We start from the raw sequence: 27,181 nt of genomic DNA on the forward strand, positions 1-27,181 counted from the left end.
ATTGGGAAGCACAAACTGTTTTCACATTCTGGCTCGAGCTGTGATTTTATTCTTCTGGATTTACCTGCACAGTTGTTATCCCATCCTGGGGGCGATGTTGGCTCAGAGGGGCCCCCACCCGCCTGCCCCCCTCCAGCTATTGCCCCTCGCCCAGTGCCCGCTATTAATCCGGAGCAGCCCTCCCCGCAGCAGATCTGCCGGGGCCGATAATCCCGTCGCAAGCTGTCCCTTCCACCCCCGGAGGGGCCTGAATTAGGTCAGCCGGCTTTACATTCGCCTTTTATTTACTTATCTACATTTTTGTTGCCGGGGGGGCGGCGTGCACAGCCTCCCCGGGCGGAGCCGGGCGGGGGCGGGAGCTCCGCAGCTTCAGCCGATGGCAGCGGCTGCCCGGCGGCGGGTGCCAGCGGCGGCCGGGCCATGGCGCGGAGCCGGGCGGCGTACGAGTACACGGAGGCGGAGGACAAGAGCATGCGGCTGGGCTTCCTGCTCATCGCCGCCGGGCTGCTCTCCCTGCTGGGCCTGGGCTGCTGCTGGCTGCGCCCGGCGCTGCAGGAGCGGGGCGGCGGCGGCTCCGCCAACTGCACGGTGCTGGCGGTGCGGCAGCTGGGCGAGCGGTTCGCCTGCACCTTCTCCTGCGGGGCCGCCTGCCGCGGCACGGCCCGGTACCCCTGCCTGCAGGTCCTGGTCCGCACCTCCCGCTCCGCCGCGCCCGCGCTGCTACACGAGGACGAGCGGCAGCTCCGCTCCAACCCCAAGGTGAGACCCCCGGGGCGCGGCGGGGGGGTCCCGGGGCCAAGCCCGCCCGCCCCCGCCACCCCGCTGGGTGCCCTGTCACCTGTCCCTGGGACCCGCCGGTGGGCTCCGGTCCCCTGCGCCGCCCTCTGCTCGGCTGCGGGCTTTGCTTGGAGGGGGGTGGGGGGCGAAGCCGCGGAGCACCCTTCCGAGACACCCGTGTGCTCTTACTCAGCAAGGAGCGTGTATGTAAGCGTGCTACACATGGTATGTGTAGCATATAGATGGTGTATATATATATATAGTGTGTGCATATCTACACACACGGCATACAGTATAGTATAGCACTACTATATATATATAACACCTTATATACATATATACACACCCCCTATATATAGATGTTTCCCACTCAGCCCAAGCCCCTGGCCAAACCTCCCGTGGGAGCGGAGCCCCGGGCAGCCCGAGCACGGAGCAGCGGGGAGCAGCGGGGTACCTCTGCCGCTGGCCCCCGTTCCGCCCCACCAGCAGCCTCGGGACACCCGTGAGAAGCCGGGGAGAAGCTCCTGCTACGGGCAAGGAGGTCTGTCTGCCCCAGCGGTGACCGACACTGTTGTGCTGTGTGTCCCGGAGGGTGAGGGGCTTCCCAGAGCAGCCCCCTGAAGTGCGAGGAGAAATTTCAATGGGGGGCTGGGCAGCGGGCTGGGCTGAAACAGAAATTTCCTCGGTGCTGTTTTGATTCTTAAACTTCTCCACACAAAACTGAAGGGAAGCATCTTTCAAGTTGTGTCTCCTGGCAAACTAGGATAGTCTGAAGGCAACGTGTGACTTGTGCTTTTTCTTTCTTTAAAGGCAGTTATTTTGCCTTCTCCTTTTTCTTTTCGTGCTGAGTGAAGATCACCCTGCCAGCATGCTGCTTGAGTGGAGCAGATTTTGTTCAGTAGTTCCCAGAAAATAAAAAATGTGGCAGAACACTCCCCTTCCCCCTGGAACAGCCTGAAATTGGGAGTGTATTGAAGAAGCAGATTTTGCCTTTTCGACCAAAACATGGATGTAGCGCAGCGCCAAGGGTCATGCTAAGCATGATGCAGGTGTCTGTGTGCAGGGGCTGGGGAGCAGACTTGCGTCTCCAGTTTGGGATGTGCAGCCTCACATCTCCGTGTAGTTACACTGGCAGGGCGCTCTGTCCCTTCGAAGGTGGATGAAGTTGCAAGCTCAGGTTTAGGGGCTTGGTTTTTTTCCCTTTGGAGGCTTGTGGGCTCGGAAGGGTGGTCAGGGCAAAAATCAACAGAGCAAGAAGCAGGACGGTAAGTCTGACAGGATCTGGATTAAATTGTTGGCACTACTCAGAACTGATGAGCGATGAAGCTGTGGTGCTGGATGGCGCCTGACAGTGAAGCAGATGAAATGTTGGCCTGTGAAGGACCTTTGCAATCTTTTCCTTTCCCTGGGGGTGCTGCTGCCAGACTCCCCGTGGAGGGTGCCGTGGTTACAGAGATGTGCACCATGAGCACCCCAGCGCTCTGAGCACCAGGGCTGCCCTAAACTTCTCTCCATCTTCAGGCAGGCAGGGGAAAGTTGGTGAAATGCAGGAGAAAAGCCACCCTGTTGACATGGGGCAAGGATGCCGTGTTGTCACAGAGGGTGCATTGTGGCTGTCCCTGAGCACAGCCCCACGGCCCTGTTGTGGCCGCCTCCAGCAAGGGTGGGAGGTGGGTGGTGAGCTGTGCCACCAGCGTGCCTGGGCTCAGCAGCTCTTGCAGCATCCTCGGTTTCAGCAGAAGCTTTCAAACTGGGCTGTGACCGCAATGTCTCTCTGAGTAGTTGGGGTGTTTTGTTTTGTTTTCACTTGATCCCATCTTCTGCCTTTCTGGAAGTCTGGTGGGAAGAGGAGAATTGCACCTGCCCAGGGGCTGGATTGCAGTTTCTTCAATGCCTGTAATTTCAGAAGCAATGCCTGTAAATGTCACTCAGAAGCCTATTTTTATTTAACAATTAATAACGAAACACAAGGCTGTGTGTTGGCAGTGCATGGTACTTGCGTACTCTTACAAATATAGTCCGTTTTCTTTAACTTGCACCTTGCATGTCTAGGTGTGTGCGGTTTACTCTGGGCTATTGATTGCTGAGGATTAAATCTGATTTACCAGATGAGACCAAGCAGAAAGGATGTATTTTTTGATGTAACGGTATTCTCTGGTAGTAATTGAATTTAACTAAGTGGAAAACAACATAGAAAAAAAACGTACTCCCATTATTTTCCTTAACTTAAGAAGCTTATATAAAAACAATATAAAATAAGAAGAAAAGTTGTTTAGGTTGCATTAGGAAAACATTCTCTTATAAGCGAATGAAGTATGCGTAACTGTCACTTTGGTTTTCCCTTTTGTCCCTAGTTTAATGTCTGTGAAGCTGAGCAGTTATACTTTCCTTTTAATTTTTGTCCTAAAGTCTTACTGTCTTTAAAAGCTTCCGGGATTTTGTACTGAAGTAGGTTAGTTGTAGCGATAGAGTGGGAATCTGCTGAATGTAATGCTTGGGATCCGGTATGTATTTATGAATGAACACTCAGGGAGCTGTTTAACCCTTCCCATTTCCATCGCCTTCTTGTAGCGTGCTCGCTTGTGTTCATGCAATTAGGCATGCAACATGCTAATCAGTTCCAACTAACTAGAAGAAAAAAAAAAAAAAGACCAATTTTGTTTTGAACAGTCTTGACATTTTACATTCTGTTTAGCTGCTTCTCTTTGTAGGGTAGCAATTTTTCCGGGTAGATCGATAGTGCAGAAAAGGCATAGTTCAGGCTTCTTAAAACGTGCAACAATACTGAATCAGTTGGCAGCTTCACTCCACCCCAAAAATCCCCAGGTGTATGAGACCAAAAATCTGCTTTCTGCAACAGAGTGGGTTGGTACATGAACACATAAGCAGCTACGAATCTATCTGTTCTAGCCAGGTCTAGCTGCAGGAAAAAGAAATTTTATTCTTTTTTTCTCTCTTACTTCCTAAGATAATCACATCATGATACAGCCCAGGATTCATTTTAGGTCTTAAAAGATTATATAGCTGGGTCAGAGTTAATCCAGAAATGTATATATAAAGCACTGGGCATGATTACATTTGTGTTCAGTCTGAGTGATTTGTGGATTTTTTTTTCTTTAATTGTTGTCTCAGAGGAAGAAATTCCATCAGAGTGACAGTAGCCTTTCTTCAGCTGCTTTGATAGCAATGATAATCTCTGAGATAAGGCTTAAGGGGGATTAATTCCAAAGTCAATTTGTCACTATCATTCTGGCCATCAAGTACGTTGGTGGTGTAGTCAGTGCTGGGACCTGGCTGTAGGTTTGGTTGGGCAAAACTGCAGGGGAGTACGTCAGCTGCTAAAAAGATTTGCTTTCTGGCTTTTTAGGCTTTTGCTTTTCTATGCTTGAAGTTAAGCATAGGGCCGGGAGAATTCGCTTACCGTTTTGTTGAAGAAACTTTTAGGGGAGTGACTGGTGAGCCTGACGTTAGCAGCTGTGCAGCAGGACCTGGTTCTCCCCACCCCTGTGGCAGGCAGGGGAGCAGAGCAGCCAGCCGCTGCTCCTTGTCTGCGCTCTGCATCCGTGTGTGCTCCTGTCGTGCTTCTTTCTGTAGCTGCTTGGCCTGACAAGATGATGTACAGTTATCTCTTCTTACAGGTCCGCCTGTAAATGGAATTGGGTTTGGGGTTTGGACTCTCTTAAATATGACCCGTGACAGAGGAGGTTGCATAACAAAATACGCCCGACCCTGCAATGATTTTGGGAGGGTCTGGTGCATCTGATGAAACATCAGATCTGTGTTTGGGCTGGTGCCTGTGAAGGGCAAACTCCACAGATGCTGTCTAGCGATTCCTCTGGAAGCAGCCCCAGGTACTGCGGATAAACCCCACTGCCCTCCCATCTCACCTGGGGCAGCCCTCACTGCCGCGAGCCTCCGTGAGGGCTTGTGGCTTTGGTCACTCCTGGTAGGTGTCTGTGCTGATGGATGCGGGTGAAAACCAGATGCCATGCTCAGTCCCAACTCCCTTGGTACAGTCACCTGGGAGGCAGGTATTTTTTATTACTAGTGGAGTGAGTCCTCCTGCTCATCCTCTGCCACAGAGGAATGGTCATGGCAGCGCTTCCTCCCCTCCAGGTCATGAAGATAACCCAGTAATGTGTGGAGATGCTCACACACAAAGTTAGGAGAAGCTCATACAGTGCTTGGTGTGGTGGGTGGGATATCAGGTGCCCACCAAAGTTGCTATGTCATTCCCCTCCTCAGCTGGATAGAGGAGAGAAAATATAATGAAAGGCTCGTGGGTCGGGATAAGGGCAGGGAGAGATGGCTCACCAGTTACTATCATGGGCAAAACAGACTCAGCTTGGGGAAATGAATTTATTGCCAACCAAATCAGAGAAAGGTAATGAGAAATAAAACCAAATCTTAAAACACTTTCCCCCCACCTCTCTCTTCTTCCTGCTTTTAACTTCAGTCCCCATCTCTCTCCCCGCTCCCCGCAGTGGTGCAGAGGCCGGGCAGTGGGGGCTGCGGTGGGTCCATCCCACGCTGTCTCTGCTGCTCCTTCCTCCGCAGGGGGAGGCTCCTCACACTCTGCCCCTGCCCCAGCCTGGGCTCCCTCCCACGGGGCGCAGCCCTTCAGGCACAGGCTGCTCCAGCCTGGGTCCCCCGCGGGGCCACCAGCCTGGCCAGCAAACCTGCCCCAGCCCGGGCTCCTCTGCCCACGGGGCCACAGGTCCTGCCAGGAGCCGGCTCCAGCCTGGGCTTCCCACGGGTCACAGCCCCCTCTGGGCATCCACCTGCTCCGGCGTGGGGTCCTCCGTGGGCTGCAGGTGGGGATCTGCTGCACCGTGGAGCTCCATGGCTGAGGGGCACAGCCTGCCCCACCATGGTCGTCACCATGGGCTGTGGGAATCTCTGCTACAGCGCCTGGAGCCCCTCCTGCCCCTTCTGCCCTGACCTGGGTGTCTGACGTGGGGAGGGTTGCTGCTCTCACATAGTGTCACTCTCTCTTCTGGCTGCTGTTGCACAGCAGTTTTTTCCCTCTCTGAAATACATTATTGCAGAGGCACTACCGCCATTGGTGATGAGCTCAGCCTTGGCCAGCAGCAGGTCTGTCTGGGAACTGGCTGGCATGGACTCTGTCTGACATAGGGGAAGCTTCTAGCAGCTTCTTACAGAAGCCACCCCTGAACCCCCCTACCCTGCTACCAAAACCTGGCCATGCAAATGCAATATGCTTGGAGATGGGGAGTCAGAAATTGTTGGCTTTAGTGGTGCATTGTACTTTTGCAATGACACTTACCTAGAGCGCCCTTTCCACTCCTTCATTTCATCACCAGCTTCCCAGCCTGCGTGGCACACAACGTGGGAGCTCTCTGCTGTGCTAAGCAAATGGCATGTGCTGTGTCCCAAAGTTCACCAGCAGCCAGGAGGATATTCTTTCCAAGCTGCTTGGAGACTGAGGCTAGAGACTTGCTTCTTAGTACCATCAGTCTGTCTTTTGACAGGCTGACTTCTACTTTGGGCCCAAATGTCTGTTTGTGTTTGGGACTTTCTTCATCTTATCTTGTAGACAGTGTCTTCCAGGCTTGAGACAGCCTGCCTCAGAGCCTACCTAGTCTGGCTTCTTTTTCATAAAATTGTGATTGAATTAGGCAAGGATTAGTCTTTGAAAATCATGAATTGCAATCTGGAAGATAAAGCACGGTTAAGAGTTCATGACTGTGTCCCTTCTCCATGATATGGAAGAATATCTGCTCTGATAAAGTGTTCAGAAGGACTGGGAATCTTCCTGGGCATCTGCAGAGACACTGGAGTGGGAGAATCCAGCAGCAAGCACAGGTACAGATCTTATAAAAACTTGGTGTAAAGGTATATTAGGTGCTTGCTGACATTTTTACTGAATTAAATCCTGAATCATCTCTTTAAACACTGGCTTTGATTGAAGGGGGTATATTATTAGCCTGATACTGATTTTGAGCTGTGTAATTGAGACTGTATTTGAATTGCATAATAATTTTATCGTTGCTATGAAATAGTGTAGGAGGTGTGGTTATGGCATCATGTGCCAATGGATCCACCGAAAAGGCCTCTGCTCCATTAGATTTATTCTGAATGTCTAATCTTAAGTGTTATTCTCCAACTTTATTGTAACTTGTTTAAGGAAAAAACATCAAATAGATATGGAGTGGGACATTTCCACTGAAAATGGATGTTGTTGCGTGAGCTACAATTGAGCTCAAGGCGTCCTAGCTTCCTTTCAAACACTTAGCATTTGTTTATGTTTTGATGGTAGGATTTCATGCCGTGTCTTGTGGGGGAGGACTCCGGAATTAACCTTTCAGAAACCGCCTGTTGCCAAAGCCGGAGGTAGTTTCAGGTTCATCCACCAACTCACAGCAGCAAAAGCTGCTGGGTTATGATTCCCTTTTATCTGTCTGCTGACTGCTTTGGAGGGCGATACATTTGATCACACAGTAACCAAGAAGTGTGGCTGGGAGGCTGAGAAAAGCAAGATCCACCACCCTTGTGGATCAGAAGGGGCCAAAATGAACGTCAGGTTGGTGGGAACTGTGCTGGCATTCTTGGGGGGCAAACAACCTGTGGTGTTTGTGCAGCAGATTATAAATTCACATTTGAGTTGGACCTTGGGTGTTCACTGTGGCTCAAGGCCTTCATCACATTGAGAAGATGTTTCAGGGCGGCCCTTGGGATTCATATGATGATGATTTTGTCTTGGGCAGGGACCACTCCTCTCTTCAAGACTGTTAATCCTTGACAGGCTTAAGCAATGAGTTCCCATGGATTTATGGCAAGCCCCTGGGTGTCTCCGGTATGTTTTCCAGATGAAGATAAAGAGGAAGAGATGGAAATGAATCCCACATGTTTTCTGTCAGCTGTTGCTGGGATTACTTGTGCAAAGAGGGCTGTGAAATTTGAGTTACGGAGAACATATTCTCTGCTGTCCCCAGCTTCCAGGTGTCCCTCTCTTAGGCACTGGCTGTATTCCCATACACTGTTTTGTCTTGGGATGGGGAAAGACAGATGTGTTGATCAGGGAGGCTGTCTGGGGGGCCCTTTACATCTTCCAAACCAAGCAAAATCCCTGCCCTGAAAACCTCCATTGTTAATAGCTTCATATTGAGCTAAAAGTGTGGGGGCTGATTTCAGAAATTGTGAAGTCCTCTGTGACAGAACTGTCCTTGGAGACTGTCGTGGCTTGCTACTTGTCAGTTTAGATGGACAGCTTGGACATCTCTTGGAGAAAGAGATCTCTGCAGTTGTTTCTAAGCCTGAAATTCAGGATGGGGATAAACAATGGTTCTCCAAGTTGTGAACTTTGTGAAGGATTCACATAATATTTGGGGGAGGTGGAAGGTCTCTGAAGGATCCGGAGAAAGTTTGGCCAGCAGAGGAGTGGTGGGGTGGTCACACTTTCATAGCAGAGGACAGAAGTAGGTTCAGTCATGAGGAAGAAACATTTCAGAGAAGAGAGGGAAACTGTATTGGAGCCGGTACCACAGGAAAAGGAGTTTTCAAGATTGCTGGGGAAATTTAGGCAGAAGAAGAATATATGTTGGTACTTAGTTGTGCCAACCAGTTCTGCATTTTGTGTTCTGGCTGAACAGTGGATGGTTTGGGGGACTGAGTAAAGCCTGTTTACTTCTATCCTCTTGTATACCTGTATTGCAAAAGCATACCTAAAAGTTGGGGGCTTGGGGAAGAGCAGGGTGTAGATTACAGTCAGATGTAGGCAGTGAGTGTACTCACAACTCATGTTGTGATCATATGTGGGAATCCTTTTAGGGGTTTCCCATGCCCTGCACCTCCTGTTTCCTCATCTTACCTAAGTAGGAGTCTTTTAACTAACTTCACAGTCATTTTTTTCTGCTTGCAGCTCCCAGTTTTAAAGAAATTAAATATCTGTGCATGCACCTGAAGCCTTGCTGTCCATGTGTCAAGGGTGAAAAACCTTTATGTTATCCAAGGATCAGTTAAGCTGTGTTACTCAGTTTGGTTCAACATCTCCTGTAATGATCTCCCATATGGATGCCTGGTAACAATAGGAGGGGTTGGGCTTGGACGCTGAGATCCTGATACTGCCAACATTGGATCCAGTGGACTATTTGTTGGTTTGGTTTGTTTGGTTTTTTTTTGTTTAACTCCCTGTGGCTAGGAGGGAGGGGTGATGTGTCAAAGTCAAGACTTGGAAACGAAGTATGTGCATTGTGTGTGACCCAGAGCAGAGTCTCTGAAAGCCCAGTCCCTTGCACCAAGCTAGGGGAGAAATTTCCCTTGATGTCTTCGGGCTTTGAAGCAGATGTCTGAGGGTGAGATCTGCAGATAGCTCAGCTGCAAACTCAACTCTTGTTGACTTCTGTGTAGCAGAACCAGATGCTGAACCTTTCTGATGAAGTGGGGCTTGGAACTTTCTGTGCTTGTTTCCCCGTGTTGGTGTTGTAACAGTGGAAAGATACTTGTCTTCTGCCAATGGTTATACCATCATCTGGGAAAGCTTGCAGGAACGTTTTGGTTATTTGTTAGCATCAGGCCTAAACAAAACCTGTGATTATGTGCCTCATTCAAAATAGGAAGTAATTCAAATCCAATCCATGCACCTGGCTAGGAATATGTCAAAATAAAACAACCAGTTTTACATTCATCATGCAAAACCCCAAGGTCTTACGTGGCAGGTTGATTTGATAATGGAACCAAACATGGTAAAACCCTTATTTTGTTTCTGAATGCTGGCTTATTCTTTTCCAGTACCTGCAGGGAGTAATTAACAATTGAAGTAAAGTTCAGCAAACTTTTGGGTTTTGTTTCTCTGAACTTGTACTTACTATTCTTTTCCCCTTTCTGTCACATTGGTTATATGAGGAAAATGCAGAGGAAGTGATGCCCTGCCTTCTTGAGCGTAGAAGTAACTCTGTTTTGCAATGTGTGTTGGCAGTGTTCGTACATCCCTCCCTGTGCAAGAGATGATCAGGAGAACTCTGAGAACGTCACGTACAAGCAGAAATACTGGAAAGAGAAAGTGGGTTCACAACCATTTACATGCTATTTTAACCAGCACTTGAGGTGAGTAATCTAAGTTTGTATAGGCAGAAGTGTTTATGCATCTGTTTAACAGCTGTCCATTGGTTCTGTTTGAAAATACATGTAAATGTATACATATATATATGTATACACATATATATGAACAAACCCCCATATAGTGATGGGGTTTACCACACCGTGTTTAGTGGTGAACTTTGCGTGAAAATTCTATTGATTAAAAGCTACATAGAAAGCAGAGAATTGTTTTTACCGCTTGAAGCAAAAATACAAAACTCTGAGGAAAGTTTCCCTCAAAACATGACATTTTATGGTAAAGCATCCTGGCTTTTAACTCTCAGACAGAAAATTTCTGTCTTGGATATTAGTGTTCCTTCCCTCCATGAAAGAGAAATTCTACTGTGTTCATGAGGGGCTGGAAGAAAAGGGGAGATCAGTAAATAGTATAAACCAGCTCAAGGAGTTGTGTTCACAGAGGATTAATAAATCAGATACGTGTAATAAATGCTCACAGAACTGTCAGTTTTTATACATGCTTGCAGAGTAGAAAGCTGTAACTTAAAGTATCTCCTCTTCTGTTTCAATTCTTACTTTTACTGCCAATGTTGATGTGACTTACATGTGTGTAAGGATGATGTGTGGTTTCCGTCCATCAGTAACTGGGAAGGGGAGGGATTCTTTTTGCCTGTCTCTTTCTGACAATGATGTGCTGGGAAGTGAAAGGTGATATGGTGGCAGCACCTTACTGTTACACAGTGTGCAGGGTCGCTGGGACAACTTGGGACAACAGCAATAACTGGGATGATAGGTCCATGTAGACAGGGAGGCAGAAAGAGAATATTTAAGATCTCCAGATGAGCCAAGGTTTTATGGGGTTTAGACTCCAATTCTGGAGGCATATGACACTTCCTTAATTTGAGCAGAGGAGTGATTTTAGTAGAGCTGGGGAGAGTGTTCTTGGCTGCTAAGTTAAGCACTCAAATATCTGTCACATCAGGGACTAAAGGAGGTGGTTGCTTGGCCCCACCAGCACTTGGAAGTTAAACAGATGAGGGAGACCTCGGTGGGAATAGCTTGGGGCTTGCAGGTGCAATTCAGGGCTCAGTGTGGGAGTGTTGGCATCAGATATTTAAGTTTATTAAGACACACAAGAGGAAAACAGATGCCAGTGTCTGCTAGGACCTTAGAGGAACCAGGGGAGATGCCTGACTCTCCTGTGTGTGGTTCGCTGAGTGCCTTGGGGCCTTCAGGTTTGCCCTAGGCTGGTTATGATTGTTCTCCTCCTTGGAGAGACTGCAGGCCTAGTCAGTGTGCCCAGGATGACAGTCTCTTGTCTTCCGTTAACTCTTTGCAGAGGGAAACCCCCAATGCTTTGTAGCAAAACCTGGTTGTTTCTTATAGCGGGGAAACAAGCACTGTCTACAGTATGCAGAGATTAAAATCTAGGGCATCTTGTGTGGTGACATCAGACCTGTCAGGGACCTTCTTTGGGCTGATTTGGCCCACAAGCTGTCAACGCTTGGGTCTGCTAACCAACTGAATGATGATTTGGGCTTTTCCTGGCAGGTGCTATGTTCACTGCGGTGCTGAGACCTGGGACCTGCAGCAGCTGCTGCCTGAGTGAGCAGGACAGTCAGAAACATGGGATCTTCCACAGGAGGTGTCACGGCTAGGATTCATGTGAGCTTAGTGTGGGCAAGATGCTGTGAAAGTTTTTGTAGTCAGTGGAGAGAAATAAGGGCCTTTCAACTTGCCCAGAAATAAATGCCTAATACAGGTTGGATGCTCAGAGATGTTCATTTCTCTGCTGTAAGGGAGCTTAGGGTGATCTGCTTGGGTGTAGGCACCTAGGTGGTAGGTGTCCAGAGCTAGGTGAGCTGGTTCTCACATCACATCTGTGGGTGAAGGAAAGGCAGAAATTTTCTGAGGCTGCATACTGCCTAGGGTCTGCCGTTTATGCAGGTTGACACTGAGGAATTGTGCAGCACTCAGGCAAGGTTTTTTCCTTATAGTTGCCACATCCTGTACTGTTAAATGTTCTTGCCAAATGTAACGGCTGCCTTGAAATGCTGACTTTTGCTGATCATACAACAATTTATGTACAGCAGAAGAGAGGCTTGCTGCCAGAGATACTTGAAGATAGTCTAAGCTGAAATGTGTACACCATCTATTTTCCTCTGGAGATAGGATTGAGCTTTGAGGAAAGTTTTGCTGACAAGGAACGTGCTTGCTTAGGTATACTTTTAGAGCTACGATGACTAAACAGCTTGTGAAGCACTAAAAAAACATACAAACTGAGGGAAAAATCTGTTCACTTCAAAATAGAAGGGTGCATATTTTCTGTCAGTATTTTTTTAACTAACTAACTCTTAGTTAGTTAGAGCTAACTCTTCTGTGTCTCTATAAAACATATAGTGGTAGGTTCCTTAGAGAGAGCAGTATTTGCAATATTAATATTCTCTCTTTTGAAGTGGCAGAATAAAATTCTAGGTAAATATCTAGACAATGCATGAACATTGTCTCCTCTTTATCAAACTTAATTTAGCATCATTCTCAGAATTGCTGCTGCGTGCAGAGTGCACTGTTAGGTAACATCTCCCTTCAGTTTGGCGGGGCACATTTCAACAGGCTGCTTTGAAAAGAAGAAAGTTATGTCATTTGTGTAGTCCAAAGTTATACAAACGAGATGAGAAGCAGACTTGGCAACTTCAATCATTCCTGATTAATATAAACAGAGAGGCCCAGCACAACTACCTGTCAGATATTTACCTTTGGGAACCAAAGCACGGCTTAGCTTGGAGCTCAGCACTTTACTGAAAAGTGAGGTTTTGTTTTGCCACTGTAGGCATTTCCCTTTAGTGTCCCGCTCTTCTCTGGCCAGCTTTGGGCCAATTGGTGCATGCTGTATGGGAAAGATGCTTTTCCAGACCTCTGGTGAAGGTGTCTGTCTGTTGGCATGATGATACTCTGGTCTGAAGGGAGCCCTGCCCAGCAGAAACCATCCCCCAGTGTTTCAGAGCACAAAATAAAGGACAAATTCAGATGAGGTTCTCTGGCTGTTGCCAAAGGTTTGAGAAGGCACTGAGCTCTAGTTCTTCAGTGTTCTGGATCTCATGCTGAGTGTCTCAGGATGTCTGTAGTCATGACCACATGCAAACAAGGGTCACAGCTACATGCCTAAAGTGGAAGGCCTGCAGGAATGGGTGGGAAGGGGGAGATCCTGTCACTTTATTTCTTCATGTCCCTGGTCTCATTGACATCAATAATAAGAATGAAAAGAGAGAAACCAAGATCTCCATCAGCTCAGACCTGTCAGTCTCATGCCATGCAGAGACAGGCAGAGAAACATACATCAAGTATTTCTTATTAGTGGCTTATTTATGTGGCATTATTGTTTTTTAGCTCTGGGTTCCTCCAGTACAGCAACAATGCTCTGTGGTCCCTCTGCCACAAGCACAGCAGATGAACCAGCTACGTTTTATACTTCTCTGTGTTTGCTGCAGGATGCTGCACACAAATTAACCTGAGATTTAAAGAGCAAACACTGCCTAGCAATTAGCAACCGCTTGTGAGGTGTTTGGTTTCCCTGCAGGCCATTTATCTGGGAAGAATTATCTGCAGGCAGTAGGACTGCTCTTTCTTAAATGGTGCAACAGAAACCTCGGTTTGCTCTGGTATTTCACAAAGTTTTCTAAATTCCCTCCAGTCAGAAGATGCTGCTGCTATTCCTTATCCTTTCTTTTACTCTATCACCTGTGGAGGAGTGCTTGGGCCTGGGAGGGAAAGGACTTTACTATTGGTAAGACATAGCACTGCCTCTGTGTGCAGCCACCCAGCTGAGGATCTCTGTCTTGCAACAATAGGGGGAAAAAGTACCCATGAGTGCTTGTCATTGTGATGTGAATAATTGTGGGCAAAATAAGTGTATGCAGATTGCAAACATCTTTAAATCCAGATTGTTTGAATATAAAAAAATATTTGTAAGGTTTTCCTGTCCTGTGCCTCTGTCTCTGTCAGCTTCCACTGTGTCACATAAATTACATGGTGTGATGCATAAATGATGACTGAAATGTTTACAGGCCTGTAACTTTTTGGTTCTGCATGACTTTTTGATGATCCTTGCACCTAAGTTCTTCCCGTGATGTTTGGTAATTGCTTCAAAGTCTCTGATGGAGGCCTTTGTCCAGCGTCTGTTTGAACTGCTTGGCAGCACCTAACAGGGACGTGTTGCATAATGCAACAACTAATCCAGTTACTCCTGGTCAGAGCCCCACGAGGCTCCAGCCTCGAGCTCAAAGTCCTGCTAAAAATAAGTACTGGTCTCACCTTTTAGCGGTGAAAACAAAATTCCTCCCTCCTTGTCCAGTGAAAGGGAAAGGTGTGTTTCCAGAGACTTCTTTAGGGCTTTTTTTTTTAGTTTGTTCATTCTTCCTTCACCCTGGGGCTGCTGCTGGGCGGTGGTGGTGTTGCACAGTGGCCATCGCTGCTTGCAGCAGAACCAGGTCTCAATAACTGAGCAGGGCATGAAAGTATTCAGTTTTTTTCCCCCCTTTTGTCCCACTAGATCTCTCTCTGTCCCCTGCCACTGCTTTGTGCACTGATGTTAGGAGTTTGGGTGCATCCTTTTGACAGGCTCTGCATTTACCAGAGAGCTAAACAGCAGCATCACCAGAAACAAGAGACGGTCCATAACCAAGCTTAGAGGGAATATGTGCTACCCCTCTGGTCAACAACTTTGAACTAAAGTATTATATGGAAGTTGCAGAGCAAAGATGGGTTTATTAAATGCTGTGCTACACTTGCAGAGACAAGGTGATATCTTTAATTATATCTGCTGATTTTCACAGGGAAAAGAAACCCATTTCTGGGCATGACATACCTCCTTTGGGTTTGGCATCTCTACCTCAGCACCAGGGGAGAGATGCTCTGGGGGCTTCCAGCAAAGCCATGTCTTTGTCATGAGGGGTTTTCCCCCAGGGATGTGGACACTTTCCCTTTTCTGTTTCCAGCCTGAACAACAAGTCTTCAGACTCTGGGAACAGGCAGGTCATCTGTACAAAAGTAGCAAGAAGAAGTCAAGACTGCAGTTTCGATACATGCTGACCTTGCTGTGCAAAACCAGCGGTTACGTTACTACCTTTCAGGTGTCCCGATGGTTGTTTATTTATCTTCCCAAGGAAAGGGATTGTTTGCTGTGGATGTACAGCCTTCTGTCTTCTCTTCTTTTTGCTGTTTGGCTGTTAAATACACCTTTCTCCCTTCCCCCTGCCACCATCCCTTTGTTTTCTCTGCCCAGCCCCGCTAGCCTCTGCTGCTCCTGCCATTCCCACGGCAGCTCCATGGCTCCTTTCCAGGCTCCAGCTCTCCTTGCCTCTGCTGTTGATAAGAGTTACTGTTTTAGAGGCGGAATCCAGAGTTTCCAGCTAAAGTTATCTGCTCCTTTGCCCTGTATCTATCGTTCCCAGGTGGCTGAAGTATTTTCCTACTGCTGTGCACTGGTGTTTCACAGGCAGGTGATAACCACCCACAGGCTCATTCTCCTGAAGGCCATGTAGTGTGTCTGGTTTCTGAATGCCTGGTCATCTCCATCGTGGTGCAGCACCACACTGGGGCTCTGCCCCGCTCGCATAGCCCAGCTCTGGCTCCCCTCACCTCACAGCACAGCCACCGCGATTATCTCAGGGCTCAGAAGTAACTGTGACAGGCCCCATAAACCTGACGGCTCACTAGCAGTGTCTTTGCTCGCTTGGTGACACTCTCTATCTGCCCTTGGCAAGACAAGAATCTCTGGGCGCATATTTCTGACTCAAAAACATGCCAGGCAGTTCTCTTGTATTAATCACCATGTAAGCCTTGGAGCTAAAGCCAAAGGTTTTTGTACCAGGACAGCAGGACAGACCCAGCTCTTGATGATCCCTGAGGGTCACCAGCACCCTGGTAACAAGCCCAGCCCCGAGCAGGAGGTTGCAGCGAGCTGCCCAGCCCCACAGCTGTGTCCCACTGGCCAAACAGAACTTCTGCAGTCCTGGCTGCTGCTCTGGGTATTTTCTACAAGCAGATTTTGTTCCTTATCCATCAGGCTTCATTGCAGGATCGCTTAGGAGTTGTCCCAGGGATGTCCCCAAACATTCTGAAGACTCAGATGTTAGAGGACAGCTGCTCTGCCCAGCTGGCCAGCTCCTTCAGAGGCTCACTGGGTGGTGGTGGCCATTCTGGTCTGTCTGAGAATTCGTTTCTTCAGGAGGTGGAGGATAACCCTTTTCTAAACTGATGTCATCATGTGAGGCCAACAAACAGCCTGGAAGAAGTGAAATCCAGCCTCTGCAGGCTAACCTGTTAATTAATCACTAATGACTTTGCTATATTTAAGTCATCTGATTAATTCTGAATCTTACTCCCTCTATGTCCTAATTTTTCTGCAGTGTTTTGTTTTGGACCTTACCTATGGTTTTCAGCCTGGCATGGATCACCAGGAAACAAACACAAACATGTCTATTCTTCAGGTTTTAGCTGGGCGGCTTCCTAGACCCTCACTCACATTGCCCACCATGCCAGTTCCTGGCTGCTGAGATGGGACTCGAAAACCCAGCTTGCAAGCCTGCCCACCTCACGCCTCCCTACCCCTCTTTTCAAGGGGAGAACAAAAACCTGGGGATGAGCCCAGTTGCCTCACTCACAAGGAGCAGCATGTGGGGCCATGAGGACCCCCGTAAGCCCCGGTGGTTACCTCTGTGCATCTCCTGCAGAGCTGCAGGGCTGCTGAGGCTGCAGCATTCCTGCTGCAGAGGACGTCTGGCTGCCCGGCCCCCACCCCTCGGGCTGTTCTCACCACCGACTTCCAAGTCCACTATAGCCCATGTGATGCTGGTGCGTTCTTGCTGGTCAAGGGTGTTTTCCTCTGACTAGATGGTCCTTCTGAGGTTGCGAAGGCCAGCTCAGCTGCATGGGCGCCCCTCTGGCATCAGCCCTGGGCCGGGGGTCTCGTGCAGTGTGTTGTGAGGGTGCAGTACGGCTGGCTTTCGCTCCTTGCTTTGGAAACTATTATTTGTCAAGGGTTGCAGTCTCAGTGCCAAAAAGCAGAGGTAAAAGGAGTTATCTTGTAAAGGAAAATAGAAAACACTTTGGTTTTCAATAACCCCTCTTCAGGTATTTCCTTCTGCTGTAATAGCTGCGTCTCAGTGGGACCCTCTGCTGCCAGTACATCCTCCGAGTTGTTTTCCAGAGCACTGTCCACAGCTGCTGGGAGCTCCAGTGATGGACTGCAGGGAAGGGCTCCTCAACTGGGCACGGCTGAGCCCAAATGGGTCAGCAGATGCAGAGGAAGAGCTGGCCCCGACAGGAGAGGGAGGGAACCATACGAACACAAAGAAATGGCATTATATGCTGCCAGAGTTGATCTTGATAAGTTTCCATGAGCTGTTACAGGCAGATAACCAGGATGCTGCCATCCAGGAGCGTGCCATCTATCTGCTTGCAGTGCTGTCTGCCTTTATTAGTTTTTCTCATTCACTCTTGGGGTCCAGCAGTGTTTATCAGCACTGGAAAGTTAATTCAGGGTAAGATAAAGAGCAGCTGAAAGCACAGCCGTTCTTCCAGAATAACCACACAGATTAAATAACCAAGTAGGAGCAAGGCTGAGATTTGTCCCATCATTTTTTGGCACCAAGAGTCAATACCGAGAAACTATACCATGGAGGGTCTCTGAGCAGTCCCACTCATCGGGTCACCCTCCAGGAGTGCTTTCCCCTCTGCTAGCCTGAAGAAGGGCATTTAATGTCTTAAGTGTGGTGCTAATAGTAATTTAATGACTTATTTAGGAGGGACCCAGCCATGACTTGATGCATTGTCTGAAGAGACCCCGTGAGCAGTTGAGAGTGAATTGCTGTACGCTTTCTGCCATGTAGGAATTGCACAGGGACTCTTGCGGTAGCTAAGAATAACAATAATGTCCATCTGAACCCGAACCTCATCTTGAGGCTTCATTAAAGGCTTCTGTAAACCTTTGGCTGTTTTCCAAAAGGGAAACTTTTTAAAATTACTAAGTTGTAAGAGTTACAGTCACACCTATAATGAGTGTTTGGTATCCATCACTGCTACCTTTGGTATAGATGTTTTCCAAAATATCTAAGGTTAAGTCAAAAGGATATCTTGCTCTCCCCAGTCACACTTTTTTTTCTTTAACTGAATCCAGTTTTCTAGTTTGTTTGCTTGCCCCTTATTTTTGAACTCTTTGATTAGTATCTGCTTTTAAAAAAAATACTTAAAATTCAACATCACTTGTAAACTGAGAGCTACAAGGATTGAATACAGACTACATACGACCTCCTTGCCACTTAGCACTCTGTTATTCACAGATGATGATAAGGTAAATATGAGGGGAGTAGTAGTTTACCTCCTATGAAAGGGTGTTTCTGTTTGGGTGCTGTCATTTATATGGCATAGGCTGGTGAGTTTGTGCCCATAAAGCTAATATTATTGTATTCAATTTATGGTCTCCACATGTGCCTGATTATGTGTCTGGAGGATTTTGGTTGAGCAGATTCCACGTGTTCCACTATTGAATACACCTGGGTTTCTTTTGATCATTTTTTATGTTGCTGAGTTTCAGATTTTACATAGCTGAGCTGCTCATAATCAGTCTTCTTTTGTTCCTTACTACCAAAATAAAGAGAGATGTGTGGTGCTGGCCTTGGGGACCTGCAGGCTGGCACGGCGCAGAGGAACCTTAACACAGCAGTTTTGGGGCAGGACCTCCAGATGCAAATATGGGTGCAGTCAAATCAGGGATCGGATGTAGCCTGGCTGTCTGGCTCCACTAACTCCTTAAGGATGGATAAAACCCTGTAGATTTGTGGGCATCTCCATTAATTAACTTCTCCATGAAGGAAAAAGAGTTTCTTCTTGTTTCCCCTACAGGGAATGTTTTCTTAGTGGTGCATTCTGATCAGGATGAAGCTGTTGGGGGAGGGACAGCACAGTCATTGCACAGGTATCTGTTCCCTTGTGCCACTGCATTAGGAAAGCTTAATTCCCAGGGCCCAGCTGGATGAGCCTGGGTTGCCAGGATTTTAGGCTGTGAGGTTTGTCACTCCCAGGAGCATCGGGTAGTGTTGATGAAGCAACACGGGATGGGAGTGTTTATTGTGAGTGAGGACAAATATGAGTCAAGACTACATATATTTTCCTAGAGAAAGTTCTGTTTCCTTCCTTTGCAGATAGTTTTCCAGCAGACTGCGTCTCTGGCTGTAGACGGGGAAGCAGCAGTGAAGTACAAATGCCACGAGACTGATTTAATAACTGTTAAACTGCAGGGAAAGCAGAAAGAGCCAGAGCTGAGGAAAACCTGCCATCAGATTTCCCAACCAACTTCCCAGACTTGGAAGAGGCAGATGGACACCTGATCTTTCAGACACGTGGCATGGCTGAATTTCCAAACTTCTTGAGATGCCTCCATCGTCCTATTCTCCTCCTCTCTCTGTTTCCCTTTGGAAACGCGTAAATCTGTCACAGACACAACTGTGACTGTGCGTTAGATGCTGTTGGCAGAGGCATGGAGGTTCGGATCTTCAGGGGAGGCTCCCCAGAGTGTTCCTGTAGGAGCATACTTAAGTCTACTGAGGAGCTGGTGTTTGGAGTACCGAGTCACAGATTATTGCTGAAGTAGCCTCTGCTGGGAAGAAGCTGAGTTGGGAGCCTCTGGCACCCCAGGGCCAAATTGGAGTTCTCCTGGGGGTAGGTTTTGTGCAGACCCCTGCGTGCCGGTGCAGCTGGGCTAGCCTGGGCTACCAGCAGTGAAGCACTGAGGACAGGGACTGGCTCTCCATCCAGACTTAACCACAGCCAGGGCTTCATCAGGAGCCTCCCTACACCCCATGGACACACCAGCACTTAAATCTAGAAGGGAAGCTTTAATTGCACTTTAACTCATTGCACCGTGTTTGGTGCCATTTCAGGTAGGTATGAATAGCTGCTGCCCGGTATTTTTGCTGGAGTGCTTTTTTCAATCCACAGTGTGATATCGTATCTGTCATGGCTGTTTGTGATGATGACAACCCCTGCAAGACCTAAAGTACCATCGTTTTTTGGTTTGTTTTTTTCCTTTTCATTTGAATGAACCTGTTAACCTGTAAACACTGCAAGTGGAAAGCCCTCAGCCGCCACAAGTGCTGGTGATAGACGGGGCAAACGAAAGCAGTGAATGAAATGGCCCACTTCATCATTTTCTAACACTGTTGCAAATGAAACACCTTTATTGTCTCCATGGCAGATTCTTTCCACTTATCATGAATTGATGATGACGAGTTGATTTATATTCTGTTCCTCTTCTGTTCCTCCTGTTCACAGGCCAGATGATGTGATGCTGAAGCGCACCCATGATGAGACTGTCCTCTTGCACTGCTTCCTCTGGCCTCTGGTTACGTTCCTGGTTGGAGTCCTCATCGTGGTCCTGACCATCTGTGCCAAGAGCTTGGCTGTCAGGGCAGAGGCAATAAAAAAGAAGAAGCATTTATAAATGGCAAGGCTGCTGGTGGAAAAGGAAAACCTGCAAGAAGGTCTCAAGTGGGGCAACCTGACACACCTGCAGGTCTGTGGGGCACCCAGCTGCACCTCCTTCCAGCGTCTCATCTGATGGTGGAGTTGCTCTTGCCTCAGGATTATTCTTGGGAGACTGCCCCATGAAATGTCAGCTAGTTGCTTCTTCTGCTATGACAGTAAATAAGTATATTCTACCAAAAAAAAATAATTCTACACTGCACCAAATATGCTGTGTGCTGTTAGTCCTGAACAGCAGCTACCCAGGTCCTAGTGGTATTGAGAGACAGTTTATAAAAACCCCTGATGACGCTCATTTCATCACAAAATTATCTTTACTATTGTTTAATATTAAATATTTAAAATATTTACTTTACGATATATGGTATTTGCAAAATAATAAAGTTTGGTTGCTTGGGTTTTTTTTTAACCTTTTAATTCTTTTTTTAAAAACAGCTTTAAGACAAAAATAATACTGCTGATTTTGTTTTTTTTCCACTGTGTAGAACTTAATTTTAAAATTCAGACTTTAACTTCTGTCTGGGTGAAATCTTTCCTCACCACCTGTTCATTGTGAAGGAATGTAGAAATCTCTCAGAAATACTTCTCCAAAAAATGAAACAGTTATCGGAAAAGGTGATTAAATATTGGATCTAATTTTATTGCCTGGGTGGTATTCAGTCTCTACAGTTTTTCTTGTGTCCTTTCCAGTACTCTCTTCAAAATGCTCTCAGGCTGTAAGGAGCAGGGATTTGGAGTGCTTTTACTGCAATATGTTTTACCAGCAATTTCCCCAAATAGTGGTGTGTCTGAGCACTTGCTGAGGGGAGCCTGTGAGTCGTGGTGTGACATGTCACCAGACTCCGGGGATGGCCGAAGAAGGACATCAACTCTGTAGGGCTGTGGGTGTTTGCTGCTGAACTGCTCACCGAAGTCGCGCCAGGTCCATGCAGGGCTTCAAGGGGATGCTGCAGAAAATGCAAGGCAGGCTCGGCGTGGCATCTTGCTGGATCGCCTTTCTGTGCTTGTCGCAGTTCCTCGCTGTGTAAGGTGGGAGTACTGGCCGTAGTCCACTTGCTCAGTGCAGAGATTTCTGTGTTTCTGGCAGTTTCCCCAAGCACATCCATTGCATGCTGTAGCCAGGGGCTGAGACCAGAGCAGCTTCGTGGCACTCATCCTCACCCCTGCAGAGCTGGGCACCCCTGGGGCCCGCTGTGCGGCTTTGCAGGGTTGGCATACAGCAGAGAAGAAAAGCTGTGTGGCTCAGTCGGGAAAGTGAGTCTCTCAGCATGTGATTACTGGCAAAGCATTTTAATCTACATTAACAGTTCTACAGTTCTAACCATACTGTGCGTTGTACTAATCTCTGATACTCTTAGCGTTATGTTTAAATACCTTGTATTTTGTTGTGCTTTTAACACATAGGAGATGTATTTCCTGAGGATGAGAAAAGTGCTAGATCTGAAAGCCTGAAAGCTTTGTTGGCACAAGGCACAGTAACAAACCTGCTTGTATTGCCCAGCGTCTCTCTCAGATTAATTGCATTGTGTGTTTAAGAATTGATTTCCATAAGGCTTCTTACTTTGTAAACTTCTACACGTCATTGTGCCCAGTGATGAGGGCAGCAGGGCATCATTCTTCACTCCCCTGCTTACTTGCTATATGAATTTTGGAGAGTCCTCTGGTCCCAATCCATGCTGGAATAGCTGTTCCTTTGAAGAAAGTTAAGGAAATCTGTTTCTGGAGGCAGGAACTTGATGCTTCTTGGCTAGTCGCTCTGTATGAAAGATCTAATTGGGTGTTGGTTGCATATGTTCAAGCACGTCCACTTCTGTGGATGAAAAATGCTACTTGCATGAAAGATTTCCAGTTCTCTGTGTTAAACATCATGCCTTTGGAGGTGCCTGTTGTTAGGCTCGTACAGATACCCTCTGCTGGCTCAGCCTCTGAAAAGCTACCTGGATATACCTGATGAAGAGAGGTGGTGAGCTCTCAGCCCGTCACCTGAAAGCCCGCCAACTTGTGGAAGTGCTGTCCTGCAAAGGACACGGGTTTTCATTTCACTCGTGTCTCACTGCTGTGCTCTTGCTTGCATCCTCTGCGATTCTCTTGCCTTGGCAACCCACGGAAACGTTGCACACGTGCACACGTCTATTTTTTTATATGTATATAATACTTTTTTACACTCTGAAAATCCCAGAAAGCTGCCTTTATGGGGTGGTTTGGTTATCTGGGTAAGGTGGTGGCAAATTCTCCTCCTCCATTTCCCCTTGGTAACTTCCTACAGGCAAGAGGAATAACCCCGATTTTCTACATATACACACCCATTGTTTTCCCAAGGGAGAAGGAAATACATGATGACACAGATTCAGCGTGGATTTTTAAGCCAGTAGCTTGGGGCTTTCAAATCCAGATTAACAAAATCCCCTCTAGCTTTGCTTCAGAAGCTTTTGTGACTGACTTGTACAGCTGGCTCTCTGAGCAAAAGGCAAGAAGCGTATTGAATGGATGCAGCTCACTTGATAGGCAATCACATCCTTAAATCTGTTAGAAATGCCATTTGCAAAGGCCTCTGGAAATAAGTAATGGTTACAAAGATGATATTAAATAATTTTGCAGAGAGATTAACATCCCAAGTTAAACGCCCAAATTGGCATGCATAGACAGGCAGCAAATATCTCCCGGGCATGGTAGTATGTGATGCTAAGGGGGGGAAAAATAATCCTAAAATTCACTCTTCTGTCCCAGCCTGCACCTCGTTGATTTAGAAATGTCTTTCTAATCCTCATACTTGATTGTGGAAGATGGGGATTTCCTTCCAGCGGATTATTCACTGATTTCCCCCTTGGCTTTGTGGATTTCCAGTTTTTAAGGCACAGTCTCTGAAGTGTATTTGCAGCCAGAGTGGCTGCTTTTTCCAGAGTCATCTGCAGAGTCGATTTTTGCATTTTATTCAATATTTATATGCTATTGCTTTGAGGAATTTTGTTCCATCATGCTGTCTGCTGCTTTGCTTCAGCAAGATCTGCCTTCTCTTTCATGTAGTGCAATTAAATCATTTTGTTTATACAGTATCTTTCTCTGTTAGCTTCTTAGGCTTCTTTTTTGTTGCACTTTTCCTGCTTTGTGTGTTTCTGTGTTGCCAGTAACAGGCAAGATTTCACGATGTATTAGAAAATTTAGCTACTGAAGAAGAAGCTTAGTTCAATGCTTGGAGAGGATGAGGGATGTCATGGGGGTATCCAGGGGCATTTGTAAAGATCATTACCTGTCATTTCTGCTATAAACGTAGTCCTTTGGCAAGGGTCCAGCAGAGTCTGCTGGATTTGAGGGGCTGTTATAACCTGGGCTCTTCGGTAGCTGCCGCAGGATGCAAGCTAGGAAGCACGGTGGAAAGGTAGCACAGATCTCTGTTTCCAAACTTGCACTTCCAGATGTGTTTTGAGGGATTTGTCCTAGATCACAGCAAAGGTATCTGTGAGGCACTAGAGTGCAGAGCTCTCCATGTATGTGCCGCCTCAGCTCAGCCTGCTGCTGCCTGCCCCAGCCCTGGTGCTGCTGCCCACAGGACTTCCCTGGCTGCTCTTGGCCTCCAGGAACCCTCTGCTCCTGAGCCAGGGCTGCGGTGTCTTCTCCCGAGGAGCAGGGATGCCTACAGACAGCCGTCAGGCACCTCAGCTCATTTCACGCACTATATAAAAGGATCTGTTGAGCGTGTGTTATCCCGTCAGAGTCCAGCTGGGAAATGTGAAAAGGGAAACACTGGTTAATGTTTAAAACCCTTTCATAGACACATTGCAGGGATTAAGTAACCTTGAGGAAGTGGCTAATGCAGTTTGCTATGTATTCAGGCCTTACTTGACAAATTAAAACTGTTTTAAATTGGGCAGTCAACACCTGTGTGGGTCTGGTACAGCGGTGGGACAGTGTGGATTGCCTGTTAACAGAAGAAACATGCAATGTAAGCATGTTTGCTCAGCACTGCAAATACGGGAGCTTCCTGCTGAATCTGTGCTTCTGCAAACTTTAGCCTAGGTGACCAAAAATATCTTAAAGCCAAGAATAAACACGCAGAAAAGGAGACACCTAGAACAGCATTTAATAAGAAAAGAAAAAAAACTGAGGCCATGGCTTATATTTAGACAAACAGATGAAAGGAAGCACAGCAGAATTCTTAATTATGAAGCATGTTGTATTATGCAAATATTTTCTTGCAATCCCTGACAGAAATCCTACAGCTGAAGTTACCAAAAAATCCACTTATTTCTGTGTGTGACCTCTTCAAGAATCTAAAGCTGCTTTTTTTTTTTTTTTTTTCTCTTAGCATGGAGCAGCTGCTATTCCTCCATTAACTTTCAGTCAGAACCCAACCCCTTCTCTTTCTGGCATCTTAAGAGGTTGCTACACCGACGTGTCAAGCTAACAATCCTTGCTGCAGAAAGCATGAGCGGGAAAACCTCGAAGGGAGTATGTGTGCAATTAATCATACTGCCTTGTCAGGTCACAGACCTACTAAATGAATCAATCCCAAAGTTTGATATTTGAGAGGCTGTGCAATTTTCTTTCTGGTTTGATATGCTAGCGTGAATGCCTCCATTACTCGCACTGCGTTTAATTCACAGCTCTTTGGTGGTCTAATGGTTTTAAGCCTCATGAGTCAAGAAATCACTTTGCATGCATTGGATGCATGGCTGGAGATGCAATAAGAAGACAGTGAGTAGCCCATTAAAATAGATAGCCCTAATTTGGATGTAAAATTTTATTATAAAGTACATTGACATAGCTGTAAAATAACATACTCACCTACAATATACAGTTTCCAAACAGCACATACAGCAATCAACCTGAGGTAACTCTCACAGAAATGCAGTAAAAGTTACTTAAATCACATTTGGTATTGCATTAAAAAAAGAAATCTGCCTGTAATTTAATGAGCTATTGCAGTGCCAAACTTTACCTTCAATAACATAACCTTTTCATAACTTTACAGCTAACATAAGATTTATCTCTTTATTTGCATGCCAGTTGCCATTCACTAAAAGCAGTTGTACAAAATCAACCACTAAGCTCTTTCATGTAACTATTCAGCAAGTGACAAGAACTGGTGGTTTCTGGACAAAATACTTCAACTGTTTGGAGCCCATACAGCAGGATCAATTCAAAAAGAGATGCAAGCAGCTAACATTTTGTTTCAAAACCCCCGAAGAGCCAATTTCCATTTCAGGCCATTTCCATTCCCTCACTGTGGGATTAGGACAAATCCAGATTTCAGATAAGGAGTAATTTTTGACCATACCTATCAGAGCACACGCCAATATTGAAGCCTGTGTCTTTTCAATACACGCACGCGGCTGCATTTCAGTTCAATGTATTTCAGCGCAAGAATGCAACTTCAATGCATTTCAATACAAGAAATGCAGGACCCTACACCGAAGGTTTGTGGGGCTGCAACCTGGATTGCCCCTTTCCATCCTTACATCCTTACATCCTTACAGCAATCTGGTCCTGCTCATGGTACCCACAGGCAAGGGGGGCAGAGTGGCCGCCCCCTCTCTGCTGTTGTGCCTGCCAAGGCTGGAGGCAGCATCATCTCCAGGATGTAATATTTGGCATTTTCTGGGGGCCTGGATATTGGGAACCCTGTCAGGGTGTGGGGCTGTGGCACGAGAGCACAACCCGGGTATGTCACAGAGCGTGCTCCTACCTAAGGGCAAATGCAAAACACTGGAAGGGATGTGGGTTTGGCAAGAGAAATCTTTTGTGAAATTAAAAGGACTGAACTATCTTTTCCTGCACTATTGCTCTGAAGAATAATGTTTCAGATGATTAAAACCTAACCGTGAAATTGACTGGAAGTCTGTTTTTAGGCAGGGGGAGACGAGTTTGGAAGGACTGAATATACAGCAGTCAGTACATCTAAACGGCAAGTAGCCTAGATCCTATTTTTTTTTCTAAAATGTAATGAAAAATGTGTCTGATACCATAGAAAAAGAAATAATATGGAAATTCTGGAGTTAGCTAACATCTCTTGCTCTTGATGGATTAAATTTCATTCCTAATTGAAAATACAGAGTGTATGCTATGAATCTACATGTATCTGGACAAGTGAATTCCAGGCAGTAAATGATTCTGGTGCATTAAAAGCAAATAGTGTCCTGTGAACTTTGCTGCTTTTTTTTACAGCCAAACTGGAGACTAATGGAGACATATACGGGAAGCAATACACTGTAGAGAGCATTTTAAATAATGCCTCAAGATCTTATTGAAAAAATAATTTAGATCAGGCTGGCAACAAGCAAGGGGAGATTGAAAATGGGCTGCAGAACTGTCAACACAAAGCAATAATGAACAGTGAGATACTGAGCACAGGTGTGGGGTGAGGTGTCTCGGAAGCTTTATTTGTAATATGAAATGGCAAGGTACAGGGCAAATTAATTGAATTTTTTTAAAATATGCCAGATCAGGAGGTTTGTGAGCTCCGGTTTGAGGGGCAGGTGGTTCAAAATCTGAGGTACTAAAAATATTAGCAGAAAAATAAAATGTCTTTTCTATTCCTGAAAAATACAAGGTAATAAATGGGGACAGGAGGGACAGAGCAAATATAATGTTTAGTGGGAGGAGACGCCTTGGCAAGCAAAAACATGACTGTAGAGCTTTCGGATAGATGCCTGACAGCACGCTGGTGTGATTGCTGCTAGCTAACCCCGACACTGATGACATTTAGCTGGTGTTTCAGACTGAAACTGTTGCCTTTTTTCTGGTAGCTCTCACTCAGTGACTTCTTAGGGGAATATGGGGTTACCATGTTGGTTTTTTCAACCTGTTTCAA

At 46.6% G+C, this 27,181-nt stretch overlaps 1 protein-coding gene across 2 annotated transcripts; it reads left to right on the forward strand.

The window, feature by feature from the left end:
- On the forward strand, nt 1-27,160 carry KCNMB4 (potassium calcium-activated channel subfamily M regulatory beta subunit 4). 2 transcript variants are annotated; one of them, XR_013928988.1, is made up of 4 exons: nt 1-759; nt 9,716-9,843; nt 20,164-20,404; nt 24,677-27,160. XR_013928988.1 is itself a non-coding variant. In XM_080392699.1 (3 exons), the coding sequence occupies exons 1-3, from the start codon at nt 421-423 to the stop codon at nt 20,330-20,332; spliced, it is 636 nt and encodes a 211-aa protein (XP_080248825.1). In that variant the 5' UTR covers nt 1-420; the 3' UTR covers nt 20,333-23,518. The 2 variants fall into 2 exon arrangements, 1 of the variants encoding a protein (XP_080248825.1); XM_080392699.1 differs by lacking the exon at nt 24,677-27,160 and having other exon boundaries at nt 20,164-23,518.
- Nucleotides 27,161-27,181: the final 21 nt, after the last annotated feature.

This window comes from Falco punctatus (assembly GCF_963210335.1).
Source record: "Falco punctatus genome assembly, chromosome: 6".
Lineage (NCBI taxonomy): Eukaryota > Metazoa > Chordata > Aves > Falconiformes > Falconidae > Falco > Falco punctatus.